Source organism: Ambystoma mexicanum, chromosome 9 (assembly GCF_040938575.1).
Source record: "Ambystoma mexicanum isolate Mex_15411 chromosome 9, UKY_AmexF1_1, whole genome shotgun sequence".
In the NCBI taxonomy this organism is placed as follows: domain Eukaryota; kingdom Metazoa; phylum Chordata; class Amphibia; order Caudata; family Ambystomatidae; genus Ambystoma; species Ambystoma mexicanum.
In genome coordinates this window covers 990,143,172-990,170,630 of record NC_090931.1, presented here as the reverse complement: position 1 = coordinate 990,170,630, position 27,459 = coordinate 990,143,172, and the positions used below count along the sequence as shown (strand labels likewise).

General features: G+C 48.2%; 1 protein-coding gene across 3 annotated transcripts in view; it reads right to left on the bottom strand.

Moving 5' to 3' along the window:
- RAPGEF4 (Rap guanine nucleotide exchange factor 4) overlaps positions 1–27,459 on the bottom strand; it is a 1,521,174-nt gene that overhangs the window by 65,523 nt on the left and 1,428,192 nt on the right. For all 3 annotated transcript variants that reach the window (XM_069616226.1, XM_069616227.1, XM_069616228.1), the window contains one exon: positions 21,164–21,228. In XM_069616226.1, coding sequence (XP_069472327.1) covers positions 21,164–21,228 — 65 coding nt within the window. The remainder of the gene's footprint in view (positions 1–21,163; positions 21,229–27,459) is intronic.

Below are 27,459 nucleotides of genomic sequence, written 5' to 3'. Positions count from 1 at the left end.
CCCTTTTCTTTGGAACGATATGGGGGATAGACTGCCAGCAGTTTTTTATGGTGCAAAATGCGCCTCTTTAAAAGTCTCTTGCATCCGGTGGCAGCACACTAGCATCCAGTAAATTGGGGATAGGTAGTTGGTCACAGGCTGTTTTTATCAGTTAACCCTTTACGAGAGGTTCAGTAAAACAAAAGCAAGATGTGTCATTTCAATATTTTGTATTGGGAGGGAAACGGCTAAAAACCAATAGCATGCCTACTGGGTGCACACTTTTGAAATAAAAATTAGGATTAATTGGCAATTTATCAAAAGAAAACAAACAAATGGTAACTGACAACACAATTCATGTAGTACTACATAGCAGTTTTAATATCAGTGTTATAGTGCGTAGCGAACATTGATTTACGTAATAAAGTTTGCCAGTCTGTTCGCTAGAAAACATGCTTAAAAGGTGCAAGATATCAATGTTAACTTCCCTATATCAATAGAAAATGAATACCACACTAAGAATCGATCACCAATAAGGCATTTACTGTACAGTTAGAGCAGAATTCCATGTCTGCAGGTTCTGCTGCCCCTTTAATGGGACCTCGAAACTTTTTGTCCACACCTCTTTAGTTTTGAGAATCTATGACCTCTTTTTGTGGTCAGAGGGACTTCTACTGAAGTTTCCCCCGACACTGCAACCCTTTTTAGTATATGGTTCTAGGGTAGTTCACATGTCTCCAAGAACAGGGGTGCTTTTAAAGCACCCCATTTTGCCCTACCCAGATTATATCACTCTATGTTGGTTTTAAGGAGTAGGCTAGTGCAATTATAATGTATCTTTGGCTTCTCTAGGGGTGTAGGAAGATTCACTGCACTAGTAGCCCGATGTACCTTATTGGTAGCCATTGGAATCTAATGTATGTTTTTAAGTCCTGCTTTTGGCAATTTGGTGTTTGGGCATTCCTTTCTTTAGGGAAACAACAAGACAGTATTAAAATGGCAGTTGTTCACACATGGGCTCATTCTGAGCCCTTCACTGCACCATAGTGGTTTGGGCTGGTTTAGACCAATCACTGGGCCTCATTGCAAGTTGGGTTGTGCAGTGAAAATGCAGTGATATTACCGTTACCGCCGGATTACTTTTTTTTTTTTGCAACATCAGTCTAATATGTCTCAGCGTAACACTGTGACATCAGACTTTTATTACAAACGTTTTTTTTCGCGTGTTCCTCCAAAAACGCTACCATTAGATCAAACCGAGGGAGAAAATACATTAAAAAAAATAAATAAAAATAAGTGCAAAAAGAACGTACAGGAGCAACCGAAGCCACCGTGCAAGTGCCATCTAGCTTCGTGATTAAGGCGGCACAGACTGAGTTAATTGACCCACAGCCTTCAAGTTGAGAGAGGCGATGAAATCAACTATCGCACAGCACAGTTTCACCGAGTTGCCTGCCATTGCATGAGACCACCAATCTCGAGAATCTGGGCTCGCAGGGCAAAAGTTCCCAAGATGTAGAATACGTTTTGCCTTAATTGACGTGCATTTAGTTATTAAGTGCTCAAGGGTTTCGGGCTCCTTCAAGCAAAATCGGCATGTGTCATCAGTTACTTCTTTGGAATGCCGAAGCCACAACATGGCTCTTGTGTCAATGGCGTTCAACCGTATTCGCAGGAACTGCTCACGATGGTGTCTCGACGGGCAGTTCGTCAGATAGTTACATGGAGCTCCATGCTTAAGTTCACCTATTCCAGCATCTAGTGTTGAGGCCATCTTTCTCCTTTGTTCGTTATTCTGAATCCACTTCACAGTCTCAAACTTTTTTTTCGCAGATTGTGGTCTCATTATTAGTTCGTCGATATTTAAATCGGCACCAGTTAATAACTGTGTCGAACGATGTTTCCATTCTTCAAGTAAGTTGGAGTGACCAGGTCCAGCACTCTTGGAAAAAATCTGATAAGCAGGAGAGATGGGCGATGCAATCATTTTCCGGAATGCCATTAAAGATTTCCACAAGACCGTGGTGTGAAGCGAGTTTAAAGAAAGCTCATGTCTTAGCTGAGTCATTGAAATGTATGTTGGCAGCCTCAGGACTCGCCGCCAAAAAGTGCCCTCAAGTTTCTGCCAAAAAGCTACGTCTAAGCACCATCCTGCTTCCGAGCCAAAAGTAATGGCCGGAACTACTTTTTGAGAATAAAATGTCAGTATGGGTGTAAGAGTGAATTTCCCATATAATTTGTTCAAGAGCTGTGCTTGTATGCTGAATTGAGTCATTCGAGCTATTAGGTCGGTTTTCCAGTGATGTTCACAAAGAGAATTATTAAAAGAGATTCCTAAGTATCTTATTGAGTCCACTACATCAAGCGGGTTCTTGTCAATGTACCAAGTGAAGGCCTTTTGTCTTTTAAGGTTTGGTCTACCAATGACAACGATCTTGGTCTTGTCAGTGTTTATCTCCAGATCGTTTTTGAAGAAGTATTCGTGTAAGTTTGTCAATTGCCGTTGTAGGCCTATCTGGGTCTTGTCTAAGAGGACCACGTCATCCGCGTAAATGAGACATCCAATTTCGGTGTTATTTAGAATTGGTGGAAAACATCTCACATTTGTACGATGAGCTGGAATGTCGGCAATGAAGAGTTTGAACAGCTCAGAAGCTAGTGGGCAGCCTTGTTTCACGCCCATGTTCGTAGGTATTTGATCAGATAAGGCGCCTTGATTGTTTAAGCATATACTGATGGCTGTGTCAGAATGAAGCGCTTTTATTGGTTCAATCAAGTTACTTGGACAGTTCCAGTTTTCCAATTTTTGCCATAGCTTAGAGCGATTAATACTATCAAAGGCGCCACGTAGATCGATAAAGGCGACATACAGATGTGTTTTAGCCCTTATACTTTCAAGTTTTAAGATGGTCATTAGCAGCAAGTTCACTTCAACGCCGACTCCTTTTGTGAATCCTGTTTGTCACATGTCTGGGATTTGTTCCACGACTGACCATTGAGAAAGCTGCTGACGTAGAAAAGAGGCAAACATTTTTCCAATGGTGTCCGAGAGGGCAATCGGGCGATAGTTGGAAGGATCTGCCCGATTGCCCTTCTTATTGATGGGAACTATTATAGCATCCCGCCAAGAAACAGGTATTTTTTTCGTTGAAGATATTCTAGCAAATAGGGATTCTATGAAGATAGCCCATTCCGCCTCATTGTTATTTAACATTACATTCGTTATGAGGTCTGGACCAGCAGCGTTAGAGTTCTTCAAAGAACGAATTGCGAGTTTTATGTCTTCGGCTGAAATACACAAGTCCCATGACGAAGAATTTTGCTTAGAGCTACTTGCAACTTCATGTTGCGGATTACTGAAGATGTTTGCGTAGTGACGCATCCATTGCGCTGAATCAATTTCATTTGACGCTGTGGGCTGATGTTTGGTATTCCCAGAATTGAGGATTGCCCATATTTCCCGTGAGTTTTTCTGGACTAGTTGTTTCATTAGTAACTCAGCTTTGTCCTGCTCTATTATTATTTTCTGAGATTTTAACCAGTTACGATATACTTTACGTCGTCTATGGATTGCAGAGATAATGGAGCTCGTATCGTTGGTAATCTTGAACAACTTCTTCAGCTTCCTCACGTCATGTCGCATCGTTTTTTTGGCTTGCGTCAGAATTGACGATGATACATGTTTGTGTTTATGCCCCATGGTAGAATTTGCCACTCGAACAGTTACAAAATCGGAGAGCAAGGGGAGATAATCGACCGCTGTTGCTTCTTCATTGCTGAAGTTTTGGCTGATCTTTTCAATTTTTGCTTTGTCGATCCTTAGACGGTTGCCAGCTGCATTCACTAAGATAGGAATGTCGTAGCGTCAATTTTTTGTTGGCCATTCCACCGGACAGGTGAGCCGCATAAGATTGTGCTCACCATTGGTCATGGGTATGATTGTTAATGACAGTTCTTTTTCAAACAGGTTTTGCGATACCCAGAAATAATCAATGATTGAATGAGCCTTATTGTTTGACCACGTTTGCTGTGGAGGGCGGTCGCCTGTCACATGCCCGTTGACCATTTGGCAATTCCTCATGTGGAGTGCTTGACTCCATTGACGACCCCGAGACGCTATTTCTTTAGCAGGAGCTGGCTTATAACTCTGGGTTCCTTCGTCGTACTTGAACCAAATGTAGTTCAAGTCTCCTGCACAAATTATTGAGAGATTCTTATACTTCAATATAACGTCATCAAGGATGTCAATTATAGACTCAATAAAGGATTTCGTAGTGATTTTCCCCGGGTTCCAGTACCCATTTAAAATGAGCAAATGCTTCCTCGCGCCTATGTTTGGATGATTTGAATATAGTAAGGCGCTTTGTACAAACGGATTGGGAATGTATACATCCTTGAGCTGCCACCATGTATTAATCCTAATCATCATTAGAAGGCCAGATGAAGGACGCCCTGTTTTGTTTTTGATTGCAGCATTTAATAAGATTATAAACCCGTCTCTGGTTGGAGGCACAATTAGCCATGTCTCTTGCAAACATATGACAAAAGCTTTTCCCACATCCACATCAAAATGATTAAATAAATGGGAGAACCCTCTGGTGTTCCAAGAGATGAAATCACGCGGACATTCGTTTCCGGGAATTAATGGCTAATACCTGTCTGATTTGCCATTTCTCGTATTGCTTTTACTAGTCTGATCAGTATGCGATCTTTGGCAGTCGGTAATGTGGTCAGTCTGCCGTGGGTCCGATCGTCTTTGGTCCTTTTGATTGAGATTGGCCTGTTCTGGACTAGACTTTAGATTGGCATTACCGTTACCGCCGGATTACTGCACAGCACAACTACAAGTTTGGGGGTAAGATGGAGAAAAAACTCCAGCAAGACACTGGAGGTAATTCCACCACCTTAGCATTTTAAATCAGCAAAATTACCAGTATTACCACCAGCAGAAGAACCGCCGGCGGTAAAACTGCAGTAATCCACCATGGAGTCCTATGGACTCCAATTAATGGGGACTAACACCACCTACCACCACTTGTAATCCAGCGGGAATACTGCCGGACCAAGTGGTGGTAACAGTAATACAGTTTGGTGGTATCTCAGCGGATTTATCACCGGGATCCCACCAAACTCATAATGAGGCCCAGTACTGTCTTTAGACAGGCCAATACACGTACTGTGTGGGTGAACGTGGCTGTTTGCTGGCGTTTGGGTAAAAGCTGAAGGATGGCTGCCATAATCTTTGTCTGAGTGCCCCTGCATGTGATTGGGGGGCTTGCTTGAACAGCCCATGAGTGCATGGCTCTATCTAGAGCAGTGGTCTTCAAACTTTTTTGGCCAGGGCCCCCCTGAGCAAAATTTGGGCAGGTCGGGACCCCCCAGAAATGCCAAATGGACAGTATATATTGCGCGCCGTCACCTGCTCCCATCAAAGTCGCTGGGCTCCCTCATCCCACTCCTACCCAGTCGCTGGTCTCTCCCCACCCCATCACACACCCAGGGCTCTCCCCACTCTGCTCCCATCACTATCCCATGGTTCCCGCCCATTGTGCTCCCACCATAGTCCCTCGGTTCCCCCATCCCGTTCCCAACACAGTCTGAGGGCCAGTGGCGGCTGGTGAATCTTTTTTAAGTGGAGGGGCATTAAGGGGAGGTTCGGGGGGGTTTCCCCCTGTGAATTTTTTTTTAAATAATAGGTTAAAATGTTGCATTGTAGAGCATACTTTTAACAAAAAATGGGTAAATAGCCAAACAGTTTGCAATTGTTGCTGGGAGTCCAGGGGGCAGGCATTGATATTTTATTTCTATCGCGCTCGTACACAAGTGTTTCAGAGCGTGACAAGGCAAGGGAGGGGAACAGAGGAGAATAAAACAGCGATCTTACTAGGCCCAGTGACATTGAGAACGCGCAAGTGTGAGGGGAAAAGTGCATGGAAGGGGGGAGAAGTGGAAAGTGCGAAGCAGAGGAGAAACAGATAAATAACAATAAATAAATAATAAAGGCAACAAACAGTGGTAGTGCAGCCAGCAATTTGCAAGTGCTACGTTTGAGGCAGCAGACAGGGTAGGTCTGATAAGTGCAGGAAGAAAGATGGTTCTCCTCAAGTTTTAGAGTGGCAGGGCGCTGTTCCAGAGGGAGGCCCCAGCCGAAGACGGAGATCTACCCCCAGCTCGTTTCTTTGATAAACGACTGACCCTGAGGGAGTTGGAGGTAGAGGAGTGAAGAGCTCGAGAGGGGAGGTATTTGCGGAGGAATAGCTGAAGGTATTTTGGACCGAGGCCCCAGAAAGCCTTGTGGACAAGGCAGAGGGTTTTGAATGATAGATGTCCGGTAAAAAGATACCATCCCTGTCCCTTGGGCCCCACTGGTCCTAACACAATGAACATGATTATGTGTATATGCAAGGCGCTGCACATTCATACAGCAATCACTCTATCATTCACATGAGCATCCATCACCATACACTCACTCATAACGCATCCATACACATGTTTAAATAAAAACAATGAACATAAACGTACCTTCTGCATTGGCCTGTGTGTGGGTGCTGCTCCAGCTGCTCTGTCTGTATGTGCGAGGAGGCGCAGGAGCTCCCCCTCGGACATACAGACATGCAGTGCCCCAGCCAGCATTTCCAATGAGCTATGCAATGCTGGCGAAGCAAAACGCCCCAGCACTTGCATGGCTCAGTGAGCATGTGCGGCTGGGGAACTAAACTGAACTGTCAAAGGGAAACAGTGTTTCCCTTTGACAGTTCAGCCAGCCCAGGAGCACTCCATTAGCTGGATAAAGCAGCTGAGGGAGTGCTCACTGTTTCACTGGGCTGGCTCCTTAGCTCCTCCATAATGGGTGAGGGGCCACTATGCAGTTAGTAATGTTGACCATTGTTGCTGAATATATCACAATTTACTTACATTTTAACACAAAGCACCCCTTTGGGTACTATTGAAACAGTGGGCTTCATAACTACTCTGGCGGTAGCTGTGCCGGTAAAACCGGCACGGCTGCCACTGGAGTTGCATCCGGGTCTGGCACCCGCGAATGGGCAATTACTAGGTCATGCCGAGTTAGGCGGACATGATAATTGCCCTTTCGAAGGTGCCGGTAGATCCCCATTCCCATTTGAGCCCCATATGGCTCAAATGGGAAGGGGGAGCTCGGATGCACCGGCACCGTTAATAACGGTGCCGGTGCATCCGACGAGCTGAGGTCAGACCTGGCGGGGGCTGTCAAGCACCAACGAGCACAACTCTTACTATGGCGGAACGGTAGCAACGGTGCCGGTAGCTTACCAGCACCGTTGTTACTGGTCCGCCATAGTAGTAAAGAGGCCCAGTCTGTGACTAAAGGAATGAATATCCATTTACAACTGTGGGCCACTTTTTCATTGTTGCCTGAGACAGTTTCATGCTTCAGCCCGCCCATGTGGGCCACCCCTGCCCATTTCTTCCAATCTAAAAAAAAAAAAAAAAAAAAAAAAAAAAAATTCTTTTTTCATGCTGAGCTCTCAGGGCCCCCCTGGGATGCACCCGCGGACCCCTAGGGGGTCGCGACCCACAGTTTGAATACCACTGATCTAGAGGGAGACCCGAACCCTATCTCACTTTGAACTCTGCAGGTTTTCCTACCTGCTGGAGGACTTTTCACCAAGAATCTGCAGCTGCAATTTTGTGACCAAGTTTGGCCATTCTGGCGGGGCATGTGCCCCATACCCTTCGCTCCAGTTTCATCTTTTGTCTGCTAGACAGCCTTCCTGAGTTGCTTTCATCCCCTCTGATTCTTCTCAATGGCTCGATTGGGATTCCTTGCTGGACCCATGTCTGGGCCGTTTTACCACCGCTTTCTGGTTTTACCGCTTTGGTCGGGTGCCTTGGTGTAGGAAGATACTGAAGACTAGTAGGGTACAGGGACACCAATACTCCGCCCTGTTCATCTCAGCAATCCAGGGTCACCCCCACGGTTGGTCAGTTTTCTGCTGTTTTTCCAACTCCTTCTGCCCTTTGAGCTGCCGAAGCCTGCTTGGTCCGATTCTTTGGTTCTCCTGCAGGCAACTCTACTGTTGTTTTCACACCTGGCTGATAGGCCCAATCCAAAAAAGGCGGATTCATATTCTTTATGGTTGTCTGGGTTGTCGTTGGTCTGAGGTTCAAATCCTTGGTTGACAGGGTCCTGTAAATCGCCCTGCAAAAGAAGATCTTGTACTCAGCAGGTCATTTTGTCTTTTTGGGAGCTGCCACTGTGGGTACCTAGATCTGGGCCTAGGGCTAGAGGGTTATTCAAGATATATACCCTCAGGTGTGGTCCATGGTTAAACGTTTCTGCCAGTCCCCTATTTCCACGTTTTGTCAATCACTTACACTGGCCCAAAACCGGCTTGGGATGCTGGTTTTCGAACCTGACACTGGAACTCTTCAAGAGGGTCTCCTCTGGCTTCCACTGGGGTCAGCTGCTGTCTTTTCTACACCTGTGGAACTTACCTTCCTTTGCCCCATAACCACTGTTATGCCTATTAATTTTGTCCAATTGATTCATATGGGGAACACTTGAACATACCCCAAACTCTCCTGCAGTAACTAAAAAGGGGCTTACCTATATTTGGACATTTTTCATGGGTGCCCTTGGGCCCATAACATTTTAGGCCAAAACCGCCAACCCGTAACACAGAATCCGGCGTCTGACTTTGCAGTGCCACCGGGACATTACAGTCCCAGCGGCACGGGAAGTCAGGCGCCAGATTTTGTAACTCCCCATTCCCATAGAGTTCCATAGGTCTCTATAGGAGTAGGGGGACGGAAGCACCGGCACAGTTGCTAACGGTGCTTCTGTGAAAAGTCTGCCTACTGGGGCCGCTGCGCCCGGCAGGTCAGACCGAGTTTTCCAGGTTTAGGGATCACTTAAATCACTGCAGTTTTTATAGAATCAGCTAATTGTTCAGAGTTAATAATTTCCCTAAATAGGTCAACCATAAAGTGAGCAAGAAGCACTGAATGCAACATAGAATTCAACCGGGAACCCATCCGGTCCAGGAGTTTTGTTAGGGGACATTAACGCCATTGAATCAATAACTTCCTGTTTTGAAATGTCTTCTTCCAAAAGGAGTCTATCGCTACCATTTAACTCCGGGATACGAACACGTTCTAAAAAATCAGGAACTTCAAGATTATCTACAAGTCCTTCTTCACAATATAATGATGCATACAACTTTCTAAATTCACCACAAACTTATTTTTTCCTCAAAAAGGTGCCATTGTCTTCTGAACTAAAAAGTACTTGTTCCCCCTCTCTCTTCCGCGTAACCTGTCAGCTAATAATGTCCCAGACCTTTTGCCACGTTCCCAAGATGCTTGCTTAGTGTAAAATAAATCTCTCTCCGCTTTAAAGTGCATCATTTTATCTAAAGAACATTTAGCATTCATCATGGTCGATTGGCGGCATGTTCGGCTATGCATTAAAGTTTCTATACATACTCTATGCTTTACTATGGGCCTCATTACGAGGTAGGAGGTAAGGGTGCCGGTAATCCCTTACCTCCATATTCCGAGGTCCCTTAGCGGGTCCCTTCATTCACACCTGGTCTGACCAGGTGTTAAGGAAGGGACCCGCTAAGGGACTTCAGAGCTAATAACGGTACTGCAAGTTGCGGTACCGTTATTAGCTACTTCCCCATTCCCATTGAGTCCTATGGGGGCTCAAATCGGATTGGAGAATGGTTCTCAGAATGGGGATTTACCGGGTCCTCCAAGGTTGGAATGACCCGGTAAGTACCCATTCCGAGAACCCGGACCCGGTATGCAGTAAAGGGGTAGCCATGGTGCTCATAGCACCATAGCTACCTCCTACCTCGTAATGAGACCCTATGTGTTATGTTTTCCTACGTACCCGTCTGTCATTAAAGATATATATGTCTGATTTATTAAAAGTGTATATTTGCCAGTATACCATGCTGTGTGTTTTCTTTGGTTAACTCTGTGGAATAATTGCACTTCAGTACCAGCCATACGCCTTCCTTTCTGTATCCCTACAGTCCCACTACCAGCACTTGACACCTGATGTCTGCACTTACCCTTGCACTTGCCACCTGCTGGCAGTACTTTTACTTATTGTTTATTTATTTTCTTATCCCATGTACTGCACTGTCCTCTTCCCCTCCCCCCCCGCACTCTCCTCTCTCCCCTTCCCATGCACTTGCGTGATCTGAATGACACTTGGCCTAGTAGGATCGTTGTCTGTCTTCCCTCTGTTCCCCTCCCTTGCCTCGTCGCGCCTTGAAACACTTGTGTATAGGCGCGCTATAAATGTCATATCATATCATATCATGTGGGTTAAACATGGCTGCTCTGCCAGAGCTATCACTTTAGAGGAAGCTCTTTCCTTTTGGTGAGAAACACTATTCTGCCTGTAGGTTGGATGGTGACACAGCCCTCAACAGAGGGTTGTGCAAAAACAACCTCCCATGCCACCCCCCATCCAGCAGGCGACAGTCATGTGCGGTTGGAGCGGGATTACAGTCTGGAATCTCACTGTGCCCAAGTGTGCTCGAGAAGGGGAATTCACCCCCTGCCCATTCCTTGGTCAGCTGGGCAGAGAGGGGCTTGAATCTGTTCTTGCCTAATCCCTAAAACAGATTTATTTTAGACACCCCATTAGGAAAGGAGAAGGAACCCCTGGAGCTCACACACCATGGTTTGTGGGTCGTGGGGATAGCTAGCAGGGCCACCGAGCCCCACCGAGCACCCCACAAAAATTGGCAAGAATAAGCCAAACGTAGGTCTGTTCTTGGCGTTTCCCCCCCAAGTCTCTGTTGGTCCCATAACACTGCGCCGGTTTAGATGGGAGGGGCGGCTTTAATCTTCAGCATGCCCCTTAAGAGGTGCGAATGGTGGGTGACTAAAAATGGGAGGATGCGTAAAGCTGCCTGTTGTGGGGTACAACTGATAAAGTTAATCATTTAAAATGCATTTTGCATTTTCTTTCACTGGCCCTCATTACGACCCTGGCGGAAAGTGACTGACCGGACCGCCACAGCGTAAATAGCGTTTCCGCCATTGCACGATGGAGCAAAGTGCGGCCCATTCCGACCCATCGGGCACGAGCACCACGCCATGGCGGAAGTGCAAAGTCTGCGATGGCGGAAATGACCCCAAAACGGCCCACACCGCCGCCGTACGGCGCCCTAGGTGCAATACCGCCACCCATCATAGCGGACACCGCAGTGAGCGCCAACCGGAAAGTACGGTGACCGTAAATATACGGAAACGGAAGTAAAAACATGGGCCCGGAACGGGAAACAACACCCCGTGCACCTATAAAACCACAAAATACACACAACCACTAAAAACACCACCCTGAGACACATCCCAACCCGTCATCCACCCTAGTGAAACCAAGAAAAATGGGAAAAGTAGCGAAGAAAGCGTGCGACCGCAAGCGGCAGGTCCACTTCTCCCGTGAGGAACTCACCGTGCTTACAGAGACCCTCCAGGAGAATGCCGCCGCCGTCTTCTCCACGCAAATGACCAGGACGGCACTTGCGAACAAGAAGGCCATATGGGCCCTGGTGGCACAGCGGGTAAGTGCGGTGGGGACCGCACCCCGCAACCCACAGCAATGCAGGAAGCGGTGGGACGACCTGCGGATACGCGTACGTAGCATACTTTCTGCCAACCGCAACATTGCCACAGCCACCGGGGGAGGATCGGAATCACCCATCAAGTTGACCCCCTGGGAAGAAATCTGTGCCTCCACCATTGGAATGGAGAGCATAGAGGGAGTCGGAGGGATGGAGAAAGGAGTGCAGACATCCGGAGAATCAGGTAGGTGGCCCAAATAAAACCATGCCAAATCCACAATGTCCAATCATGTGACTCACTTGTGTCCACATAGCGCAACAGCAACACATGGCCAGGAGAACGTCCACACACATTGGCCTGATAGCGCACTTTAAAACTCACAATAAATACATAAATAAGTAAAAACCCCAAAAACACCCACTACACGTGCAGCAGGCACACCCTAACTGCAGGCTGCCAAACAACTGCACCCTCTCTCCACACACAAATGAAAGCACCTCCAAGGCCCCGACCCAAATCACCCTCAGGTACCACCCCAATGCATGTGATACATTGCCATTCCAATTCCCACAGACCCATTAATAACGCTCGCCCTCCTTTACTCCACCACAGGGTCCGATCCAAACGACGAGCTCCAGGACACCCCTACCAGCACACCTGCAAAGAGGGCCAAGACCGACGGCCAAAGACCCTCCACCTCAGCTGCACGCATCAAGACACGGCAGCAGCACATATCAAGTGGCAGCACACAGGAGGGAACATCAACAGGCACCCCAGCAGCCAGCATGCCCACAACAGCACCACCACAGGTCCCCCCAATGGATGCCACAGAAGGTACTGCCTCTGGTGGCAGCAGCACCATAGGTGACACCCCATTAATGGCAGCATGCTCCGACACAGAAGACGGGGATGTCGAAGTCAGATCCATCCATGACCTGTCCCAATCCCCCTGTCTGTTCCATCCCGTACACCATGAGGATACCACGCAGGGGCACCCACAAGACGACGACTGGCCATCCCCCACAAGCCCTGTGGCAGGGCAACATGAGGCGAACAGCCCCTCTGTGACACCACCGCAAATGGCCATGGCCCAGCACAGGCAACAGTCCCTCGACCAGTTAATCGTGCAACAGCAGCAACTGGCCACGCTCCTCAAGGACCATGCCGATGGATGTGGGGGCACTAAGGCAGACATAGAAACATCAACTGAGACACTTAGGGCACAAATGGAGAGTAGCACCGAGAGCCTGAGAGTCCAAATGGAGAGTAGCACCGAGAGCCTGAGAGTCCAAATGGAGAGTAGCACCGAGAGCCTGAGAGTCCAAATGGAGAAAAGCACCGAGAGCCTGAGGGGGGAACTGCATGCGACGTCCAAAGACGTATGTGCCGAACTTGCCGCAGTGCGCCGTGTGCTCACTGAGCTCTCACAAACCCTTAGGGACATGCATGGACGTGAGCAGGCAGAGACATCATCTGTTGCAAGTTCCGTCCAGGGCAGCCCCCAACGTAGATCTGGGAGGAACCTGCGCTCCACAGGCAGGGGTGCCCCTGATACCCGCAGAGGGGGCTTGCAATAGCGACTGCCCACTGACAATGAGCATCTTTGGACACTGGTGTTCGGGGGGGAGGTAGGAGGGTGGAGGGGGTGTGTTGGGCTCACTTGGGTGGCGGGTCGATAGGGTGTTCCACATGATATCACATATGCCATAAACAATGCACGATCAAACAATGAGATGTGTGGACAATGATCTTTGTGTACTAGGCCATCATAGGCGTACAGTCCATATTGTGCATGTACCAGACACACACAGTGCCACGAGTCCCGTGTCCATGTATCAGCCACCAGGCGTGAGTGCTAGAAGCATGCATCTATGAGATGCTGACGAATTTCACGGCCCTCCTGTGCCTCGCAGACTCCTTGAGGTGCTGCCACATCCCCACCCTCATCATGACCATCTTCAGGTGCTTGCAGTTCTGCGTCAGGGGGCATGGGCACATTTCTACGTACGCACATGTTGTGGAGCATGACACATGCCATCACCATCTTTGCAACCTTCTCATGGCGGTACAGGAGTGCCCCGCCAGACCTGCTGAGGCACCTGAAACGGGTCTTCAGTAGGCCGAATGCCTGTTCAATGACTACACGGGTACGTGAGTGGGCATGGTTGTAGTCCTCCTCATGCTGGTCCCGTGGGTTCCGGACTGGTGTGAGGAGCCATCTCTTCAGTGGATATCCGGCATCACCTGTATGTGGACGATAAACGAATTATGTGGAATGCCATTGCTACGTACGCACCCCCCCCCCTTCCTGCCAGGTCATTGCCGCATCACATACCCCACATCATCATGCATGAAATGAGACTCACCGAGTAGCCAGGATCTGTTCCCTGCGTGTCGCTCCATGTAGCGTGGTATTGTAGAGTTCCTCAAGACCATAGAATCATGGGTTGATCCAGGGAATCGGGCACAACAATGTGTAATGATCCTGTTGGAGTCACACACCATTTGTACATTCAGTGAATGAAATTGTTTTCGGTTGCGGTACTGGGCCTCCATGGCATGTGGGACGACCAATTCCACATGGGTGCAGTCGATGGCACCAATGCAACCCGGTATGCCGCCAAGTGCATGGAATCCCACTTTTGTGTTGGTTATTTCCTGCTCCGAGCGTGGTAGAGAGATGTAGTCGTCTGCGTGCTGCAGGAGGGCATCGAGCACTTGCAATAGTGTCCGTGAGAACAGTGGCTGAGAAATGCCATGCAACTGTCCGACTGTGTGCTGGTAGGTGCCTGTGGCCAGGAAGTGGAGTACAGACACCACCTTCAGTAGGGGTGGGATGGCGGTTGGGCTATCTATCATGCTGACAAGGTCAGCCTGTGTCATGTCCACAATGGCGGCTATGGTGTCCCGGTCCAAACGGTAGAGGGTGTGGATCTGCTCATCAGTGAGGTTGAACGGATGTGCTCGGAGGCGTGGGATTGCGGGCTGCCTGCGTGGTGGTAGTGGCTGTGCTGGCAGCCCTTGCTGGCCCTGCCTTGCCCTCCTCCTCCTCCTGCGTCTCCTCCGTGCGGCCGGTTGTAGTTGGTGTTCGTCTTCTTCTTGGAGTTGGAGTACTTGCAGTGCTATCAGGTCCCCCAGGGCCAACATCGCGAGTCCTGCCGGTAGCATTTCGGAGTGGGTGTGGTTGTGGGAGGAGACTGGGTGTGCAATTTATGTGTTTTCAGGCTGTATGGCCTCCACCTGTGGTGATTCATTCCACCTGTGCAAGCTGCTCTCCCCTTTGGGCGAGCACGTCCCGCACACAACGCTGCAATTCGAGGAATGGCATCTTGCTATTACAATCATGTATTAGTACCCGATGGCCGTGTAACATTGGTTGATATGTTCATTCGGCTATGGTCCCATTGTTTCACATGCATTCTTTGCAGTCGCGAACAGACTTGTGAAGGGTCAGTGGAACGTAGTACTCGAGTAACGGTGGACCCTCATGCATCACTGTACCGAGGTTCACCGACGGGCGGGGCCTCCCATTTGTGAGTGAAGGCAGTTGCCATTTTCACACACAGCCGCACTAGATGGATTAATTTGTGATTTCAAGCGGCCACAGATGCCTTTTCGACGTGATGTTGCAAATGAGGAATTCGAAGGGCGGCGCTTTCGGTCTTCAGCTAGCGGCGAGGAGATGCCCACAGGTCTGACTGCAAATATAACGTTCTATTGTTCAGTGTCCTTGGGACAGGGGCCATGGCGAGGATGCAATGATTGATATGAATAGTTTGGGATGTGCAATAGCGAAGTGGATGATGAGGCCGGACGTTCCCAAATACATGTTACTTCACAACACTGGAATTACGGGCTGGGGCACAGTGGATTTTGCAGGCTGCATAACGCACAGACTCAATGGAATTCTCACATGTTATGTGAGTATGGAAACAGGCGTTATCATTACGGGATGAGGGAATGATGAATGGATGCATGGACAGATGATTTGATACGGTGTTTGCCATGTACAGGGCTTCTTGGAATCTGTCCGCCTCCCCTGCGCTATGTGATGCAGGGCTGCCATAGTGGGACCATCGTCTATCTGGCCTTGTTGAGCCCTCCCTGTCTCGACGCGCCTTCAGACACTTGTGTCCATGCACGTTACCAATCCCATCTGATGGATTCTGTTTTCACAGACGCATGCACAGGTACACTCGTTTGTGATGGTGTTTTCACCTCGATATGGATAGTTATGAGTCGCAAGTGGTTTTGGGGTGGTGATGATCCTTTGGAGTGGGCTAGCATGCATATGGCTGTGGATCTAGTGTGATCATTGAAGTGAGTTGTTCGAATGTAGTTCTGATGGCCATTCTATTCTTTTTCTTTTCTTTTGGTTGACAGGTATCTCCTCCCCTTTTGCCACTGCCATCTGTATGCCACTCCTGCAGATGGGTTTTACTCCCGACACCTGCTGCTTCGTGTTAATCAGTGGAGCAGCATTACGATCTTATGGGACGATCGCCAATGGGCCACATGCCCTTACGCAGTACTAGTGGCTCGGAGCAACATTTCGGCCTTTCAGCTGGACTAGTGCCTCCCTATTGGGACGGCCCTGCGGTTCTAGGCGCTTCCATGTTGCCTTTTCGTACGAGAATGTAGCCCCTGTGTACCATGAAGGAACAGGGCGTCACACAAGAAGTAGCTGGTCATTTATTGCGGATGCAGCCCACAATGGTGAAATGTGTTTTGGAGTTCATGGCCTAATGGCTGTATGGGCTTGGTGAATTTGTTGTGCATTAAATTTCTATTCTGATATGGGCCGTGTAGCGTTCTTCTTTGCAAGTGATGTGGCATATTCCTATTTGGGGAGCGATGTATTGTGAGGAGATCTGCATTGGGTTCCAGCTTCGGAGTATAGTTGCGTGGTACTGTGCTGGGCGCGTTTGCCTACGAAGCCCAGTGAGGTCAGGGGTGAGGGCTGCCAATATGACTGTTTGAATGATGTCATGCTCAGGGGCGGGGGATTAGGTTTTGTGTAACAGATGCCGGTCAGCCAGGTGGATTGGTGGAATGATGTGATTATCGGAATATTGCTGGTCACAGGTGCCTGTGTTTGCGTGCGTTTCTTGGTGGGAGACTGAGGTCATGTCCATTGGTATAGCTTCTGTATTCGTGCCATCTGTGCCCTGCAGCTCCCATTGGCCCCTCTTGTGATTCTTATGTTCGTTGGCATGCATGGGTGACTTGTACATTTCACTGGTTGCATTGTGACTTCGTTGCACCTACGGGGAGTTGTACTATGTGGCCAGGGAGCGGTGTACAGGCACTCAGTGGGGCCGTTTACGGTTGATTCGCGATGCCGTACTTCTCACCATGGCGGAATGGTACTTTCCCCCGTGCTTGATGGCGTTAAGTACATGTCCGCTAGGGTCGGAATTCGCGTACCCTTGCGCCATGGTGCTAATTACGGTTTGGCATGGCGCGCGCGCGCGTACTTGGTGCAGTTAGCGTTGGCGTTCACTACGGTGTCGCTAATGGCATCGTACTTTACGGTGACGGGTCATAATCGCACCGAGCGCTATTCGATGGCGGTATTGCATTTCCGCCATCGTTTTTCGATTTCCGCCAGGGTTGTAATGAGGGCCACTGTGTTTCTTTCAGCCTTTGCCCAGTGGTGGGGATGCAATTGAGGAAAGGCGAGACCCAGGTATGGGAGTTGCGTTGCGTGGGGGAGGGGGCATGATGATGGAGTTTGTGGGGGGCTGGTTCCACTACTTCATTTCGTGCACTTTGACCACTGGCAGGAAGAGAATTGTGCTGACCCACTACACATGCAAAGATGACCGCATGCAACTCCATATGACCTTTGGTGACCTGTGGACACTTCCACCAGCAGGGGATTAGTCAGTGGCAATAGTCACTGGCAGGCTTGCTGTCTCGGGAGGATAGCTCAAGGGCAACGTGCTTGCCATGCAAGCAACACAACACGGAACACCACAGGTTTGATCCCCGGGTCCGTGCTTAGAAACCTCTGTGCGTTATAAATAACTTATCATATCATGTGTGATCTGTATTTCTGCGAGACATACCCTTCGCCGCAGACCACAAAACCCCATGAACTGTCCACCTGAATCGACATAACGCATGGAAAAGTATCACCCACAGCTTTGAAGAAGCCCAGCTTGGTCCTCTCTCGCCACCTGAACATTGGCCTCTTGTCCCCTGACCCTTGAACAGTTGCTGCAGATACACTACAACCAAATGAAGACTGTTTGTTTAGTTGCTTACTATGTTACCACATGTTAAATGCCATTGTTTGTTTAAATGCAAATAAATTACGTTTAAAAAAAAATCATGTGTGATCTGTATCACTCGCTTTCATAATAATGGCCTCAGTGTTTGGCTCACAGTTGATAATACCCATAGTAGCAACTCAACGCCACTTAGGCCTTAGGCAACACAATTCCGTGGGCAATGCTGTTGGAAGCTCCTGGATCTGACATGACTTTCAATTCCACGTGCATTATATTTTTCAGAGCACCAAATATCAAAAAACATGGTAAACACATGAACCCTGTGATGATGATGGGTGACAGGCCTAGTTTCACTTTAAAAGCACTTAAATGTAAAGCTGCAGAACAGGTGGTGACTCTAATCATATCCACCGCAAGCGACCACTCACAACCATCGTTTACTGAAATGTGGCTCAATGGAAAAGAGCAAAATAGGCAGAAAGTAGTGATGCTTTGAGTGCGCGACACCTTCATTCCCGAGCTCACGCGCGACCACAGGATCCACTACGGGGACAGAACCAGGGGGGGTTTGTACTGTTCGAAGATGAGGGGGTGGGGGGTGACAGGCGGGATGGAACAATCTGTCCATGTGAAGAATGGAGAGCAAGACATGAACACCATGGAAGAGCCCAAAGGAGAGACCTTTGCAGCTTTAAGGGATAGCAACCAGCACAATGGATTGGTGTAATAAAGGTATGAGAGCCACAAGCTTGCATGGATGTTTCTTCTGCTTTTGTCATCAAAAACAAAAACAGTACATTTTCCCCAGGAGAATATGACATCCCTATATCCTCTCTGTGAAATAGATCGCTTTGACATAGAAAGGTTAAAGAAAGCGCTTATTAGGATAGGGAAAGCCATTGCTAGGCGAGTAAAGGGAAGCGAGCACTGATCCCGGTCTGCAATGTGCCATGTATGATCAGCACCATATTAGCTGCTCGTATCCACGAGTGGGATGACTTGCACACTCCTGCAGGATTACTTTTCAGCCACTACAGACGTGATGCAGGGCGTGCAAATCCTACAATTTTCAATGCGAGCTTAGCTTGGAAAAATTGGGATATGGTTGCATGTATTGCCCAGAGCTTGCCGTTCCTGTGGAAAGTAAATACAATATCTCGGGGTTGTCATGAGCCAGCTGGTGCCACACATGCATATGTGGCATATGCACACAACGCTGGCATATCCTATGCAATGCATAGGTAACTCACCCCCCGCCCCCTTACCTTTTTCAGAGCAGCCAGAGCACCAGGGGACCACTCCGGTGGTGATAGTGCGCGGTACAAATATCCTCTAACATTAACATAGGCGTTTAATTCAGCTATGCACCAAGCAAGAGGATCCGTATCTAACGGCCAGGGGACGCTCAGAGCTGGGAGCGGAGGGGGTAGTACATAGCCAGAATTGGACGCAGAAAGGACGTTTGGCAACAGGGGACCTCCATCTGGGAGTTGCAACCAATGAGCCCTTGGTCGTTGCCTCTTGTCTCTTAAGGAGTATTATAAATGTTATATTATAGCTGAGATACTTTCTTCTAGTCCCTGAGCGTTATTGAACGTAGAGTGACATAGTGGCAATTTCAGAAAGCTAAGTGCTTCACACTGGCCTAAATGTGTTCATCTAATCCGGCCCCAAGTAGCAGTAGGTGGAGAAAGATGGCTCTTGTCTGTGGGACTACTCCACATTTTTACACACACACTGGTGTTTCTTCCGGGGAATTGCGGCACAGCTGGTGGAAACATCTCAGCAGAGGAACGGTTTGAAATGGGAGATCTCCTTAATTCCACGGCATCTCCCTCGTCCCGGGTAACTGCCATAGTGCGACTATTGAGGCCCAAACACGCCATCTGCCTACATCAAGTGCTCTGCTAGCATTCCACTGTACCTCTTGTGTGCTGTGACTAGATGGTGTTACTCGATGGAGAGGCAAAGGGGCATGTAGGCCCGTCACCAGAGCAATATACTGAAGAAAAAACACACCACTAAATAAGGGCGGGGTTTATAACAATTCTGAGTTAGGTTTCCTGTTTATAAATGTGCATCGTTTGTTCGATTTGTCAATGATAAACTGTATTTCTTGTGTTTTGTACAATGTGTTTACTTATGTCCATTGTGAGCAATCCCTGGGTAGAATGGCTCAGTGGCAACTTGCTCGTCTTGGAAACAAAACCAGGTTCAAATCCTGGGTCGCGGCTTAGAAACCTGTTTGGTAATAAGCGCATTAAAAAGATTTTTTTTTATAATTCATTAATATATAATATGAGTTGGAGTTTAGGCAGTATTGTGAATTTGTTTCTGCTAGTAGATGCGACTGATATTTTGGTAGGTTATGCCTCTACCTGGGGCTATTTAATTAGCTGCCTACACCTTGTCTCTGTAGTTTTAACTTTTGATACAGTGATTAATAAAATGATATAGGTTTAATCCAATGCAGTTGGGCTTGTGTGACATGGAGGCCTTGATCACTTTGGGTATATGATACTGTCACCAGAGCACGCAGAATAGGGACTCTGGTCTAAGGGGAAAGGGCGACAGAGGTTCGGGGGCCAGAGAAACTTTGGGGGTGATGATGACAGCAACAGTAGGAGGGGGAACGTAAGGATACATTTGGAGATGAAGTGGGGCCTGCAGCACAAATAGCAGGCATTTTTGGTGTGATATTAGATGGGACACACTAGCCCAGGTGTCTGCAACCTGTGGCTCGCCAGATGTTTTAGACTACAACTCCCATGATCATTAACCAATGGCTTTGATGGCTAAGCTTGATGGGAGCTTTAGTCCAAATCATCTGGAGAGCCAAAGCTTGCAGATCCCTGCGTGACTAGCCTGATCGCCCCTTAATATCTGCGAATAGCAAATACCACCGCCTTCCAGCCACTGATTCCTCTCTCTGCGGCTGTAAAATGATCTGGCAACGTGGAGACTGCAGACCCCCGTATCCGCAGCATGAAAGGGCCGCCGCCGCCGTCGCCGTCCGGGCAACGCTTTCCAGCTGCAGCGCTCTGACAGGCCGCGCGGGAACGGCGTATATACAATGACCGCACAGGGCTCGTGTTTAGAGCACAGCGTGTTCCCTGCCAGGACACTGCTCAGGATCCGGAAACCAGGCACCAGAGACCATTAAGGGCTTTCTGACTCAGACTACTATAATCCTGCCCTTTTTTTCTTGAATTAGAGCTATATGAAATTGCTAGACTTCTATTTCTGTGTTTGATCTTTGGTGACACTTCTGTTAGGAAAGCGAGAGCTCTCGCGCACACGAGGCCGAGCCAGGGCTTAGATGGCAGTCGGCGGCTTACATACACAATGTACAGCATGCAATCACTGACGATGCTTACCATTTTTTCGAAGTTGACCAGGTTATCAATGAAGGTTCTGTTCCCCTCGTGAGTAAACGTCATATCTGTGCGCAAAGAGAAACACTTTCATTATTCGTGCCAACTTCAGGAAAGTAAATCGTGTTATGGAAATTACAATAAACCACAGACGTAAATTAGCAGAAGATTCAGGTTTCTTTGTGAAAAGAACTGTAGTGAGTGAAGGCAAGGGAAGAATGGCCTACCATAGGGCTCTATGGGTGACCCACAATGTTGAGCTTCCTTCATGCAGTGTCACAAACCTGCACGGTTTTGTTTTTTTATCTTACCTTCAAGGGGATTCCCGTCCAAAGCCTCCCTGCTGCCTCCTACACCCCCCCTGAATTATCCCCTATGCCCCCGGCTTTCTTTGTTTTCATGAACAAATTGCAGCTGTGTGAACGTGTCTTCTAAAAAGGCAATTGCTCAATATGTCTTCGCTAACTCTGCGCCATCGCTACCAAACAGTGCCCTCTACGAAAAGCTCAGTGAATGAGCTGCAGGCGGGAGGATTTGCAGGCCTGAATTATGAACCAGTGATGTGAGCGAGTTCATGGCATTTAAAACTTGTACCGCACACATCGAACTATACCTAGGCATGAGTAGTGAGATCAGAATACATGCAGGTTTGAAGGAACAGTCACCAGAGGTATATTCTGAGTTAGAGAGCTGGCAGAAGAGGTGCATTTTTGCTGCCCTAGGAAAGGTCAAAAAGTTGTTGAACTACAGAGGTTAGAGGCAGAGTGTTCCGTAGGCAAGTGCCTTGAGCGATAAATCTCTACTTACCACTACAGTTAAACTTAGAGCGAGGTGCAGTCAAAGAGAGGCTGGCTGGAGGAATGGGGGTTCCTGGGAGTTTTATAGGGCATACCGATTAGTGTTGGTCTATAAATGTGCTTGGACATATGGCACAGGGTCCGAACAAGTAATGCGACACCTCACTTGCAATCAGGGCAGGAGATGCTGAAATTACATGACAGAGTCACTTTGCCGTTTTCCAGAAAATATGGCCAACTGCGTCACTCTCAACCCTCTGGGGAAGATGCAGCAGGTAGAGGGAAGATCAAGATAGAAGACACTGACGCCATCCAATCCTGAGCGAATCAGGAATACCAGCACAGTATGGTGAACATCCGAGGGGACTCAGCGTCGAATCATTTCCTGGCTTTCACTTTAGCATGCAGGATCAAGGCCCAGGAGTGGATAATAGCTCTCCATCTTTGCATAACAGAAATCCTCCTCTCAGGAATGACCAGCCCAAAAAACATACTTACTAGCCTGTCACCGGCCCAGGATAACCCACATCACCAATTCTGAAGCAAAACGCGTGGGATCTTCGTCAATTCCTCACTTACTTTCAACTTTCAGATGCGCACTGCTGCTGGACGCAGCCATACCCTGTTGCACCACCTGAAGAAATGTCGTGGACCTCCTTGCCTTCAGGTGCAAAGAAGCCCTGATCAGAGTTTTGGTTCTTTGGGTATTGCTACAGTATGTTATTTGTGAAACGTACCTCTGCCATCTGCCATTCACACGACCACATGGTACTGACACCTCTGTCATGTGATCGCTGAATCCTTAACAGTGTTGGGAAGTAAAGTTGTGTCTGATGGTTGCTTGGAGGATGTCCTGGCAGTGGGTCAGAAACCTTATGCCTCTCCATCACCTTGCAGCGTGGGTTTGTGTAGGTGATGTGCAGAGTGCATCTGTGTTATTCTTCTCTGGGGGTCTCAGATGGAAGTCTAGGGCAGTGATAAGGATCTTCTCGTGTGATTGTTTATTGAATTCGGTAGTGAGTTCATGGTGTATCTGAGCGGCCAATTATGGGTCAGTCATGGTAGGGGGTCAGAAAACATACGGCCCTCCATATCTGGTAGGGTTGTGACCATAGCATATTGAGAATAAGAAAAGACGCCTAATTTCATGCACCCCTAAGAATCTCATACAGTAACTAAAGCTAGCATGAAACCATGCAGTGAGACTGATACTGAGCCTAAAAAAAGACTGCATCACACCAACATGACAGGTCCTTAGTTCACTCCCATTAGCACCCTGGGTGAGTGGGCCAGCCAATCAGGTTGCCCAGAAAGCAGACAGTATTCATCAGTGAACGCCCACTTTTCTGAGAAGGCTGAGTACTGCCTGACCCCCCCTGCTATTACTTGTTCGCCATGTCACCTGCAGGTACCACTCCACCCGCAGCACCCGAAATCACTCAGCATGGGTGCTGTAGGCTAGATGAAATTAAAACAAATGAAAACAAGATGGACCGTGCTTCTATTTTATTTCTTGACTACGTCAATCGGCACTGAACATGGACTCCATCTGATAGATGCAATGTTGCAGGCGGAAAGGTATGTTTTATTTTCATTTAGCCTGGCACTGCTAATGGCGACTTCCAAAGCCTGGACTGTATGCCCTAAATAACTATGGATCTTCAGTCCACCAGGCATTTCAGATTGGTAGACAAAATAACTGACTGATTCAGAGAAATGATAGAAGAACTCAAGTGAGGCAGGGATTTTGGTGCAGCTTGCCTGGAGGAGTTATCGGGCCCCTGACCCAAGTCTCCAGCCAGATCACCGGAAGTTTATAGGGGCTATGCAGATTATCTCATGCCATTCATTATTTTCAGAATAAACAGTATCTATCAGGAATGTGATCACTCTTTGACAGTTGTATGCTCTGCAAGGTCGATGGTCCTCTAGGAGATGTGCACAGGCATCCGGAATGGGACAGAGTTCAATTTTGAAAGCAGAATATTTCATTTCTTCCTGTGTCCTGCACTGTTTCTTCCTAGTGAGGACTCTTTCCTCCCCTCTAGCCAATACTCCGTACAAGTTTAGCTTCAAACTAATGAATGTATTCAACATGCCAAACTTGATCAAAGATCACAGTAACACACTTAAACACTGCAGTAAAAATTGATCAGCTACACAATGATTGAGCTACTCTTCACTCTAGGCTAAGCATTCTAATGAAATGTCACCACCAGCAGTGACTGGTTCCTTAATCTATGTTGAGCTACAGGACCCTCCTTCCTCACCCATCCTGGCACGCACCATTCACAGAGCCACTACCTACACTGCCTGATGTTCTTAGTGTGTGTGAAGCTGCCTTTGGATGGCAATGTCAGGTGTCCCCTGCGGTGGGTCTGCGAGGCATGAAGAGGCCACAGGAGCGAGAGAACCTGTGTGCCTGGCAAGGTTCCCTTCCCCTCTACTTGGGCCCATACAGCGCTGTACAGCTCTGTTCGTTCTCCTTCCCACAGCCACGCCACCTCCCGCCAGGACCCTCACAGTCAACTCCTGCGTTCTCCCTCCTTTATAGATGGCTGCTCCCGACATTCGCAGCTGCTCTTTCTTTCATTCCTCTTCTCCATCTTGCTCGCCATTAAAGCTGGCGGCACGTGGCATACTCGGCCACCAATCACAAAGACCTATCTGCACTTCTTGTGCTCTCTTCCATGTCAGTGTTTTTTTCTGGCATACAAAGCTGCTGCCTTGCTAAAGCCTCCTTTCCAGCACTGCCTAGGCTTCTTGGGGGTCCTTCCTCTGCACCTTGAGACCCCCTAAACTCAAATCCCTGTGTGAACCAGTGTATTAACCAGATAGATCTAGCAAACTCATTCCTCCCCTGCCTGCAGGCTTTTCTGCTCTTTCCCTTTCCCTTCGTTTCTCTGTACTCTGACTTACAATTAACCGCACCCAAGACCTAAAGAGCTTGACACCCTGAACACCTGCTTTTAATCGCAGTAAATGCCGTTGCCTGCAGGAAACAGCCACCTAGTTATGTATTGGGGCATTAGAGTGTCCCTGGGGTCTGGGATGAAGAAGGGGCTGTGCCACTCCAAAGAACCTGATCCTAAAAGTGTCCCAATGCCTTCACAACACCACCGCTGTGCCCTGCATGGTGGTAGGAGGATCCCTCTGTTACCATGAGCCTCTGAGTCAGGGGGCAGAACCTTGTCACATTTGCCGCACCAAGACACCTGGCCTTTTAAGAAATTCCCAGAGCCACCTGAAAAGCTCTATTGATGATACCAGTGCCACCGGCCCTTTTAGGCCCACAGTTGAAAAATGTTCTACGTTCTATTCCCAGTAGCTGTAATTCCCAAGCGGTGGCAGCGGCATTTACTGGCACTGAGACTCTGAGACTGCTCACCCATGAAGCTGCTGCCAGAGCAGCGGTGACTCTGTCTGATCCCCGCCGAGTCTCAGTACTTTCTTGCGTGAATGAGACTTCCAATGACGGGGCGGCTTTATGACGTCACTGGCTGGCGAAGCATGAAGCCCATGTTCCTCCAACAGAAACACACGCAGTGAAACACGCAGTGAGACAAAAGTGTCACCCTTACAGAGAGCACAGGCCATGAGGATGGGATAGAAGCAGATTTGAGGTGGACCCACAAGAGCCGGGGTATGGGAGTTTGGAGAAGGAGTGTGTTTGCCAATGGCTGGAGCAAGGGGATGCTGGTGGAGCAGCAGAGGTTGGAGGTGGAAGGAGGAGCAGAGGATCAGGAAGAGGACGTAAGACCTGAGGAGGAGATGGTGGCAGAAGGAGGAGAAGAGAAGAGGGGGGGGGGGAGTAAGAACTGAGGAGGTGGTGCTGAAAATAGAAGTACAGGAACAATGTGAGAGGTGGCAGGGAGTTTGGAGGAAGAACAAAGAGGAACACTCACACCAAAAGCCTACAAGGGTTGTGCTAATTAATGGTGGGTGGGAGGAGGCAAGAGACCTTGGAGAAGAACTGAGGAGGCGATGGGGGAGCCAGATGAGAGCCATGTCCCCCCACTAGGCACAATCTTAGATGGAGGCAGTGATTTACAGTGGGCAGGATGGCCATCAGAAGAGGACAGAGGGAGAAGGGCGTTTGTCAAGGACAAGGCAACAGGCCCTAACCCCTCCAATGCAGCCTCCTTCATAGCATCGACAAACTAAGTAGTCACTGTTCCACCTGTGATGCTCTAAGGCCTGGCAATATCTGCAAATAATTGTCCACCATTGGTCCCACACTCCAGAAGAACTCAAAAGCACAGACCCACTGATATTTCACTAAGAGGTCCCCGACGACTAGCTGAGAAGAGAGACAGAAAAACTCAGACACTGTTAGAACCAGGAACCCACCTGCTTTGAGTGATGCTGGGGAACGTCCCAAAGAGACTTTGGGAATACCCTTTCTTTGGCGGTGGAGAGACACTGACAACCGACTGACCACCCTCTTAACACTTCTGGCAATAAGCCTCCAAGAAGCACTATTCAGTGCAAGCAATTACCATTGGCTACAAGCCAACACAACATTAACACAGAAGAGAATACCGCTTCTTGCCTTGATAAAGAACTTGTGATGGTCGAAACACGTGTCGGCACACACAGTGATAATAAATATCTAATGGCATGTATCTGCAACGAGTGGACTATATCTTTCATCGCTAAGGGACTTCCTAGAACATAGGAATCCTCCAAGAAGTATAACAAATGAGTAAAGCGCCAATATTGTAGGAATCCAAAACACACATACTCAATCCAGATTTGGGGCACAGCCCTAAGGATCCCTACAGCCGGCGGCTTTTTACTAACACTGAGGTTGAAGGATGGGCTGAGTGCGGTAACCAATTGTTCCAGGTGCTCTCACCACTTTCCACTTTCTGGTTTTAGTTCCACCACTGTTTTGTGGTGCATCAATACGCCCATCTGAAGAGGAGTATTGGGCAATGAACACTTTTGAAAAGTAATGGGAAGGCCAAGATCTCCTTGGCTCCAACTTTAAGGCTGATAGCTTTCCCCTCTGCTAAGGCAAAGAGGCACAACATTCTCTATTTACTTTGCAACAGTCCCTTTAATGCTAAATCATTCACATCTCATCTCTTTACCCTGCAATCTGATCCAATTCCCATGAGGAAAAGCAGTGTGGAAAGTGGAGGCAAAGTTCAGAGCTCCATGGGAAGGAAGCAACAACACCTTTGCACAAACAACCCTAACCTTGGACCATGATATAGGAAGTGTGCACTAGTGCAAGAGCATGTTTGCATGATGTTAGCACCAGCGTAAAAACAAATGCCCTAGCACAAAACACATATGCCTTCAATGCATTTTTGCACAAGGACAACGTTTGCCCTGTTGTTAATATCATTTTGCATTATGCCTAGTGCAAACGTGCCCTGACATAAAAATGCATTGAAAAAAAAGGTTTTTGCACTAGGGCAAACTTTGGCCTAGTGCTAATACCAGGCAAACGTGACCTTGTGCCAGTGCAAAGTTTCTGTTATCTTGTGTCTT